This window comes from Rhagoletis zephyria, unplaced genomic scaffold (genome assembly GCF_001687245.7).
Source record: "Rhagoletis zephyria isolate East Lansing unplaced genomic scaffold, Rhagoletis_zephyria_1.1 Rzeph_scaffold_05542, whole genome shotgun sequence".
NCBI lineage: Eukaryota > Metazoa > Arthropoda > Insecta > Diptera > Tephritidae > Rhagoletis > Rhagoletis zephyria.
In genome coordinates, this window is record NW_016162625.1 from 30,740 (window position 1) to 41,705 (window position 10,966).

Sequence of the window (10,966 nt, forward strand, 5' to 3'; positions counted from 1 at the left end):
ATATGTACTTACGCACAAAAATGTTGCTCATCAACGTGGCTGGTAAACAGAAAACGATAACCAATATATCTGCAATAGCCAGATTGACAATAAAATAATTGGTAACCGTACGCATTCGTGGCGCCCTCAGAACGACGGCAATCACAAAACTATTGCCAACCAAACCAACCAGAAACACAACAATGTATGCAATGCAATAGACAATTGTCATTAGCAGCGAGTGCCGATAGAGTACATCGAAATCAGTCGCGCCAAGTTCCCAATAAACGCTGGCATTATCAGAATCCGGCATCATTGCGGCAGTTGGCGTTGAAATCGTTTCGGCTGCTACTCCAATAGCGCTCGATGGTGAAATGTCTGCCAACAAATTGGCATATAAGCTAGTAAATGCGCCACCACTGGCAGTGTCCGGTTGAATATGGCCCAGTAGCAGGTCCTCAGCTGTGAGTGGTGTTGCAGCACCTGTCACCGTTGCAGTGGCTGTTGTCATCACAGAACCCAACAATGTGTCTACAACTAAACTGTTCGGTGTGCTTAAAAGTTGAATGGTTTCATTTTGTTTATAGGTGGTGGTGGTGGTGGTGTGTGAGAGGGCAGCTGGTGCAATGATGCTTGCATGCAGCGAGGATAGCGACATGCCGACCTCAACGACGGCGGTTTCATTCAAAGTTATGTGAAGTAAATCGTTATTCATTTCGGAAAATTGTTCCACATATTCGGGATTTCGTAATAAGTCTAAAAAATTATTTGTATTATTCTGTTGTTGGTCAATTGTGTTGAACATATTTGCTGATATAGTAGTGGTGTCCGTCTCGCTGTTGTGATGTTGTTGTGGCTTGGTGCTGTCAAGCTTAGCCGTTGAAGTTTTGTAATTGAAGTTGTCATGCTTTGATGCAGTGGCTGGTGTTCGATTGTGCAGAGGTTTCAACAAATTTGTGCCATTTAGACGTTTGTACTTTTGCAATTTTTGAATAATATTTTGTGGATCTGCCGATGCAACCATAGTTGGACAGTTCTAGTGGGAAGAAATAAAATTTAATTAGCTTATTGCTGCTGAAATTCAGTGCGTGTTATAAATGTATGTATGTATTTGTGTAGAAAAAGACGTATTTAATGTATGTATATTTAACAGGGCAATTCTGACTGAAGATGGTAAGATGGTTCAAAAGACTTTTGTTATTCTAGCACAAAAGTTTTAGAAAAAAGCTCCCTCATTCACCATTCGTGGTGAAAAGCTATTTGGAGAAAAAGCACTTATATATCATATACAGGCCAATTCTGAACAGAAACTCCCTGGAACGCTCCAACGGTCATACTGGCCGAATGAACAAAAAAAGTTCCGAGTTCAAATCCTAGGAAATATTTTTTCCCTTTTTAATAACATTTTATTTTCGTTTTTAATTTAGTTAAATTTTTTTAAACTTATTTTATGTTTATATTTATATTAAACTTTTTCTTTCTTAATTTAGTTTTGTTTTAATTTTTATATGTTATTCTTTCAACAAGAATATTTTTTTTTCTTTAATTTCATTTAGTTTTTAGGAACCTATTTAATGTTTGCGTTTTTTTAAATAAATTTTGTTTCTTCTTTAAGTTTAATTTTATTTTAATTTTTAGATTGTATTGTTTAAAAAAGGAAAATATTTTTTAGCTTAATTAAATTTTTGAAACTTTTTAATTTCTGTTTTGCTTTTAAATTTAATTTGCGTTCTTTTAATTTAACTTTCTTTTAATTTTTAGATTTGTCTTAAAAATACAATTTCTTTTTGTCATTTTTGTTTCCCATTTAATTCTTTTTATAATTTAATTTTTAGTTTTGGAATTTTTGAAAGGAAACAAAAATATTTTTTTTTTTATTTCATTTAATTTAAAAAAATATTTTTATTATGGCTTTATTTTCATTTTATTTCTAAATTAATAAAAGTATATAGAATTTTTTAATTTAATTAAAAAAACTCATTGCTAAAAGGCGACCAGCATAACGCTAAGACCTCCTTGTTAGAAGATCTTTTTTCCGGACATTTTAGGATTTTTTCAGAACTATCTCGCAGATTTTCAGAATGGTTTTTGAATTTTTTGAGACTTTTCAGCTCTCTTCAGGATTTTTCGGTAGATTTAATGCCTTCTGAAGATAATTATCATCCCTTTTTCCAAAGATATATATGTATATATTTTTCGAAATGCAGACATACTAGGTATCCAATCATAATTCTATGTCGCGGTGACGTGAAAAGGAAATTTTCACTATTTATGGAAAATTAAGTTTTTGATTTCGGCATTTCCAAAAAATATTCCACAAATATTGAATTTTGTTAAATTTTAACATTTTCATTTAGAAATAGAATCGAAATTTTATGTGTAGCAATGAAAAATCCATAGCATCAAAATTGGGCTTAAAATTAAATTTTTAATTCATTATTTTGTGCATCACTATTTGAGGTGGCAGAAAATTATGGAATTCTTTATTAATATTTTAAATAACGACAGAAAATTGTTTTCAGCTTGGAACTTTTTAATAGTTGTTGGTTTGGTAAATATTTACTTATATGGTAGATATGTACATACCAAACCAGCCATTAAAAACTTTCAATAAGCAATAACTTTCCTCGAAGTTTTTTATTTATTTAAATTTTAAAAACTTTCACAAAGTGTGTGCACCATAAAATATGTACTATGGATATTGTTGTTCTCATTATTGAAGTGCATTTACCGCGCTGCTTTAGTCGATTGTACAACCTTTCCCGCCTGTTAAACAACTCAAGGTCCACTGCTACACTTTCTGCCAGAGGACCTTGTGCACTCACTTTAAGGCCATCGTCCAGATTACTACATAGTGCATACATATCGACATACATAAGTAAATGTATATAGACGTTTGTATGTACATACTACAAACATATACAAGGATAGAGTAGTTGCTTTTGTTGCATATGGTTGGAACCAAGTAAAATTGCATCGCCTAATTTCTACGAATACACAAACGAAATGCCCACAAATGTGTATACATACATGGCTGTGCATTCATATGTAGATACATATCTACCTACAGTTACATATGTATATAATATATATATTTACATGTACAGACAATCACACATTCAAACAAATATTACTGTCAAAGCGCCTGAAAACCAATTTCAATTTCTGTTTCGAAGGTTGAAACACGAAATTTTCACATTTCACAAGGTTGAGGTGGCATGCGGCACAAAGGAGGTAATTGTGTGTTTTATGGAGATACATATATGTATAAAGCACTAAATGAGCATACAACTGTATATTTATAATGCTTTGATATATGTGCTCTAATACTAAATATTTGTAAGTATGTAATAACTTAATTACACCCACACACACACTGCAATTGAAATTCAATCACTGCAATGAAACACAAACTACAATCTACAATCAGTGTTGAAATTATCTACTTACTTAAGTGCTATTCTTGCCACAAAAGCTAACAAAATTACTATGTCTAGATATATAATTGTTGTACGCATTAGCCCAAAGCTTGCCTTTACGGTACATAAATAGAACACAAACGTAGTAAGTAATTGCTGATATTAAGAAGCTCCGCAAGCCAACTCCGCCCCACCCCAATTGTGCGCACAACTGCTCGTAGCTAAACCAAAGAAACAAACTCTCAACAACACTCAACCACAATCAAATGAGCGTCGATGGAGCGATAAAAAGTTCAGTTGCAGACAGTAAGGCGACAATATTTATATGATTTGGAAATTTATCTTACACTAAAAGTGTGGACAAGCGTTACGTTTGAATGCGTGCTGCCACTGGCACTACCACAGATGAAAGGGCAATGCCTTTGAAGTATTCAGCGAAGTGAGGGATGGAGTGCAGAGGCCTACTAGCTAACATGGCTGGCCCACTGAAATATGTCTTCAGCTTTGCGTAAATTTATAACTTTCAAGTTCTGTTAGGAATAAGCTGGGACATATACATATGTACATGTATGTACATGCACACATTTATAAATACCCACATGACAACGCATTTCTTTTTCGTTTGTGTATTAATTTTTTATTTTTTTTTTTTGTTATTCTCTAGTCGGTGCCTAAAGTTTTTAACAGCCGACTGGTCACAAACACCAACAATTAATGATAAGTAAAACCCATGGAAGCAGAACAATAAATGAAATAGCACAAATGCTCCGCATGATAGGACTCCAGTTGTGAACCCACACTTGTGCTATATTAACTTTGATATGCATACCCTGCAGTGAAAAGCCAAACCAGTTAGAAAAAATACTAGTTCATTAACTAGTATATGCCTACCAGTTCGACAATTTCGAAGAACTTAGGCTATCAGCGACATCTGCCTTTGAATTGCCAAAGCCAAAAATAAAACGCAATTAATTGCTTTTCTTACAAATGTCGGCTGTGGCGTCACGTGAAGAAAGACTACTGGTTCTGGTTCTGGAATCGCAGGTTCGAGGCCGCTTGGAGGGGGTTAAGATTTTTAAAGTTAAATAAATGTAGGTAAAAATAATTTATTCAATTTATAAATAAATAACAAATTTGAAAATCCAAATGCATTGCAAAAAAACATTTAGGAAGAAATGCTTGTGCTATAAAAACAAAGAAATTAAACAAAAATATTTTTTTATTAAATTTAAAAATTACAATAAACAGCCTAAACAAAAAAATTAATTCATAAAAAATAAAAATAAAATAAAAAATAGAAAATAAAAAAACTTTACCTGCGCCAGGATTTGTACCTGGGACCTCAGGCTTACCACGCGAGTGCTTTGCTCTGTCGGCCATTGTGACTGCTGGAGCGTCGCGAGCAAAAAGGCACACTNGCCTAAAAAAAATTAATTTATAAAAAATAAAAATAAAATAAAAAATAGCAAATAAAAAAAACTTTACCTGCGCCAGGATTTGTACCTGGGACCTCAGGCTTACCTTACCGAGTGCTTTGCTCTGTCGGCCATTGTGACTGCTGGAGCGTCGCGAGCAAAAAGGCACACTATGCTTTTCACGGGGCATGAATTGGCAGACTATCTCATCAACTGGTATGATGCTACTAGTATTTATACTAGTAGATGCTGATGCATAGCTTGACAATTGACATCTCGTAGGACATCGCAATTTTAAAAATACCAGTCGCTAACATGGAAAAAGGATAGAACTTGAACTAGTTCGGCTGAAACGGTAGAATTCTAGTTCACTAACTAGTAGCTTTCCCTGCAGGGATAGGTACAATGAGTGTTGGTATGTAAATATGCACATATGTATGTATGTATGTGGGGATACCATGCTGCTTTTGTATGTATGTATCCAAGTTTGTAGTGAATGCTGAGTCAAGGAACTGGTTCTTAATAGAGTAGTATAATAAATAATGCCTAGAAATATAAGGACCAGTCCAAAAGGGTAATTAAAAAGGGCTGCGAAAAAAATGTTATTCAACTTTAGAGACATTAAGAATTTATTATGAATCTTTCAAACATTTAGTACGCACGTTGAGCGAATTGGTTGGATGTTGAACAATTTATTAATTTCCAATTCAAAACAGAGACTACTATCAATAAAAGTTATTTTTCGAATTTCGAAAAAATTGGTTACTTTAAAAAATTTTTTCAAAAATTCAGTGCAATGTAGAATAACAATATGGGTATGAAATAATAGAGAGATTCCTTAGAATCAAAACATAATAAGTTGTTGTTGCAAAAGGGCGAACGGGTATGGGTATCCTTTTAAAATTTGTCCATGAATATCCTTGAAAATTTCCAATAATAATTTTTTGTTTAATTNTGACATCTCGTAGGACATCGCAATTTTAAAAATACCAGTCGCTAACATGGAAAAAGGATAGAACGTGAACTAGTTCGGCTGAAACGGTAGAATTCTAGTTCACTAACTAGTAGCTTTCCCTGCAGTGATAGGTACAATGTGTGTTGGTATGTAAATATGTACATATGTATGTGGGGATACCATGCTGCTTTTGTATGTATGTATCCAAGTTTGTAGTGAAAGCTGAGTCAAGGAACTGGTTCTTAATAGAGTAGTATAATAATAAGTGCCTAGAAATATAAGGACCAGTCCAAAAGGGCAATTAAAAAGGGCTGCGAAAAAAATGTTATTCAACTTTAGAGACATTAAGAATTAATTATGAATTTTTCAAACATTTAGTACGCACGTTGAGCGAATTGGTTGGATGTTGAACAATTTATTAATTTCCAATTCAAAACAGAGACTACCATCAATAAAAGTTATTTTTCGAATTTCGAAAAAATTGGTTACTTTAAAAAATTTTTTCAAAAATTCAGTGCAATGTAGAATAACAATATGGGTATGAAATAATAGAGAGATTCCTTAGAATCAAAACATAATAAGTTGTTGTTGCAAAAGGGCGAACGGGTATGGGTATCCTTTTAAAATTTGTCCATGAATATCCTTGAAAATTTCCAATAATAATTTTTTGTTTAATTTTACGCTAAGGAATTATATACACACAACCACGTTCTCGATTTTAGTCCTTCAAACTTTATTAAGCTTAAAAATAAAATTAATTAAAAGCGCATTGTCGCACGGTGCAATCAAGTAAAATGCTTCGTAATTTCGTTTTTCGTGACTTTTTAAGATGCTTTTCTATAGAGCGTGTCAAAAAGTACTGTTTATTTTTTGCCAGGAAAATATCAGATAAACTTTGGCTCTTTATTTTTTAATCTTAATTTAAAAATGTTAGTTGTTTACTAATAAATGTAAAATTTTTTCGTGCTAATACCACGTATAAGATATTCCGAAAATTTTACAAAAGGGCAAAGAAACTTATTTTCTTAAAAACTGAAATTAGGCTAACGGTTACGCTAACTAGTTCACAAAGCGTAAAAGCATAATGGAGCGGCGGGCAAAGCGATGAGCTAGCTTCGAGCAAAGCTTCATTTAAAAACGTGTATGTACGCCTTGCTCGTTTCTTGAAAATGAAATGTTTTGGTTAAAATTCATCTTTGAGTGCACAAAGCGAAAATAGAGTTGTTTTCAGTGTCCCATCAGTCACATTCATATAAATGATAGCTACATAGAACAAAGAAATCGTTTGGTATTTTTGTTAAAGCAATTTTATACATTAGTTATCGTTCTATGTTAAAAAATATCTTTCACTGTTGCATTATTCCGACGACATAGTTATAATTCAAAATTAACGACATTCTGGACTAAAATAACCCATCAGTCACATTGGAATGGCCCATTCCCAGAATTTATGTTCAGTTTTTAAGTTACCAAAAATTTACGTCCCGTTTTTAAATAACCAGGAATGTGTGTGCGCTTTTTTATTGAGCATAAATGCATGTCCACTTNATACGCTAAGGAATTATATATACACAACCACGTTCTCGATTTTAGTCCTTCAAACTTTATTAGCTTAAAAATAAAATTAATTAAAAGCGCATTGTCGCACGGTACAATCAAGTAAAATGCTTCGTAATTTTTCGTTTTTCGTGACTTTTTAAGATGCTTTTCTATAGAGCGTGTCAGACGTGGCAATGCAATATGTTTCGAAAGCCCTAAAAAAAAAACAAAAACTACTGCCTATTTTTTGCCAGGAAAATATCAGATAAGCTTTGGTTCTTTATGTTTTAATCTTAATTTAAAAATGTTAGATGTTTACTAATAAATAGGTTTAAAATTTTTTCGTGCTAATACCACGTATAAGATATTCCGAAAATTTTACAAAAGGGCAAAGACACATTTTTTTTCTAAAAACTGAAATTAGGCTAACGGTTAGGCTAACTATAACTAGTTCACTAAGGGTAAAAGCATAGTGGAGCGCCGAGCAAAGCGATGAGCTAGCTTCGAGCAAAGCTTCATTTACAAACGTGTATGTACGCCTTGCTCGTTTGAAATCGACGCTTTTCTCGATGCTCTTTGTCCACCGCTATGCTTTCAGCCTAAGTGGTATAACGGTGATGCAACTTGTTAAATATGCGTTTGGATGTAAAAACATTTTTGGTCATACAAAACACTACATAGACATACATTTTTAGAGAAAATGTCGACAATTTAATTAATTCTGTTTGATTTTAACTTTTTGCAATTCAATAGTCGTTGTTCAGTTTTTAAATTACCAAAATGTTGTTTCGAGTTTTAAAATAAGCAAAAGTTTATGATCAGTTTTTCAAATTAAATAAATATAAAAACCCAAATTCATAAAAAAATAACGAAGAGTTCACTTGCTTTACAAATCGCAAATTTGTATGAAAATATCACTTTATAAAGCTCTTTTAATCTGTTTTAGTTTTTATCAACAAGGCCATAAAAATATATGTATAGTATAAAAATTACGAACACAATGCCCAGTTTTTAAATTAGGGTCCTTCCATGGAAAAGAGGAAAAAGACATAAATTTTAAAATACTTAAATCATACATATTTTAATAGTAACTTTTTGCTAACTGACTAAACTTCATTTATCTGTTGAAAAGTATTAAAAAAATAAAAAGAAGAATTTTTTTATGGAAATCATTATTTCAGTCATAGTTACTTTACACCAGTCACGAGGACCTGTCCCACCAGTCATATATTTTTAAATATAAAAAGATAAAATTGAGTTGTTTTCAGTGTCCCATCAGTCACATTCATTTCAATGATAGCTACATAGAACTAAGAAATCGTTTGGTATTTTTGTTAAAGCAATTTTGTACATAAGTTATCGTTCTATGTTAAAAAATATCTTTCGACATAGTTGTAATTCAAAATTAATGACATTCTGGACTAAAATAACCCATCAGTCCCAATGGAATGGCCCATTCCCAGAATTTATGTTCAGTTTTTAAGTTACCAAAAATTTACGTCCAGTTTTTAAATGACCAGGAATGTGTGTGCGCTTTTTTATTGAGCATAAATGCATGTCCACTTTGTAAAATACTAAAAACTTTTGCGCAATTTACAAATTACCAAAAATTTTTGTTTAATTTTTAAACAGCCAAAATGCGTGTATCATTTTTAAAGAACTAGAAATTTATATCCACTTTTTAAATGTCCAAAAATATGTATGTCCAGTTTTTAAAAGAACAAAAACATATGTTAATTTTTAAATTAAAAAAAAATATTAAAAAATTATGTGTAGCTTTTAAATTAACAAAATTTATGGTCATATTTTTAATAAACAGAAGTTTGTGTCCTACTGTAAATAGTATAAAATGTATGTCCTGTGGTTAAATGTAAAAGGATTAATATCAAATTTTTCAAATAAGCGAAACCCTATGTCCAGTTTCTGAAAAAATCAAATATTATTGTGCAGTTTTTTTATTACCAAAAAATTTATGTGTGTGTGGTTTTAATTTCAAGCGTTCAAATTAACGTAGAACTTTACAATGTCAAAAATACTGCTATGCAACAACAAAAAACGTAGGGATGAGCTCGCTCAACTATTAAGCAAGCTACATACATATATATGTATTTCGAAAGTAGTTGATTTGATTACTGGGTAAGCAAATATGTGCTCATACAAAGGGAATAAGGCCAAACGAAGCTAAATTAAAAAAAAAATAGAACTAAAAAGGGTCATGGGATTATTGTCGTGAACTTTAGAAAAAATTTAATAATAGCCAACTGTAGAAACAAACNTTATGTTAATTTTTAAATTAAAAAAAAATATTAAAAAATTATGTGTAGCTTTTAAATTAACAAAATTTATGGTCAGATTTTTAATAAATAGAAATTTGTGTCCTACTGTAAATAGTAAAAAATGTATGTCCTGTGGTTAAATGTAAAAGGATTATTATCAAATTTTTCAAATAAGCGAAACGCCATGTCCAGTTTCTGAAAAAAAAATTAAACATTATTGTGCAGTTTTTTTATTACCAAAAATTTATGTGTGTGTAGTTTTAATTTCAAGCGTTCAAATTAACGTAGAACTTTACAATGTCAAAAATACTGCTATGCAACAACAAAAAACGTAGGGATGTGCTCGCTCAACTATTAAGCAAGCTACATACATATGTATATATTTTGAAAGTAGTTGATTTGATTACTGGGTGAGCAAATATGTACTAGTACAAAGGGAATAAGGCCAAGCGAAGCTAAATTAAAAAAAAATAGAACTAAAAAGGGTCATGGAATTACTGTCGTGAACTTTAGAAAAAATTTAATAATAGCCAACTGTAGAAACAAACACATCATTTTGAATTGCATGCCTTTTCATAATATGTGTGTATATATGGATGTACATGGGTTTGTGTGTAACTATGTATGTGTGTAGTAAGCTCCAACGGCCAGTGGGTCACAGTTGGACGCAATCAACAACTTAAAAATGACTATTGCTGCCCTGTACTTAAGCATGAAATAATAACCATTTGAATGCTAAGCACGCACAAAAAATGCAAAACACATAATTTTCATGTAAATTTTCATTCAATTTTGCCCTTTTTTCTTAACTTTTTTTTTTTTGCAAAAGTTTTCTCCGTTTTTATTGCTTTTATGCGTCTATGCATTTCATCCTTCATTTTTTGTTTTACCCTGCCAAACTTCAATGTTAAATTAGAACAACAACAACAACAGTGCTATGCAAGTATGAGTGTCTGATCTGATCACTTANAATTTTTTGTTTTACCCTGCCAAACTTCAATGTTAAATTAGAACAACAACAACAGTGCTATGCAAGTATGAGTGTCTGATCTGATCACTTAAGTCGCACACTTAATCCACAGCATCAAATCTCAATTAATTAGCGAAGCCTTTGAATCCAACTAATTCGCCCTCAAATGAAATCAAATTCANAAGTCGCACACTTAATCCACAGCATCAAATCTCAATTAATTAGCGAAGCCTTTGAATCCAACTAATTCGCCCTCAAATGAAATCAAATTCAAATTTAACTGTTTTATTTTTGCATTACCGTGAACTGCAAAAGCTGAATAAATGTTGTTGGTGAGTTCAACGCAGTACACTCGACAGCACACAGAAATGTTTGAAATAATTTTTTTTATTTTTTTTTTTTTTTTTAAACTT

General features: G+C 31.8%; 1 protein-coding gene across 1 annotated transcript in view; it reads right to left on the reverse strand.

Annotated features, from left to right (window-relative positions):
* Positions 1-10,920, reverse strand: part of LOC108372210 (neuropeptide SIFamide receptor) — a 14,425-nt gene extending 3,505 nt beyond the window's left edge. The window contains exons 1-2 of the mRNA XM_017627851.1: positions 10,854-10,920; positions 13-1,015 (exon numbers count right to left, since the gene is read on the reverse strand). Coding sequence (XP_017483340.1) covers positions 13-1,003 — 991 coding nt within the window. The 5' untranslated portion in view covers positions 1,004-1,015; positions 10,854-10,920. The remainder of the gene's footprint in view (positions 1-12; positions 1,016-10,853) is intronic.
* Between the last annotated feature and the right edge of the window lie 46 nt (positions 10,921-10,966).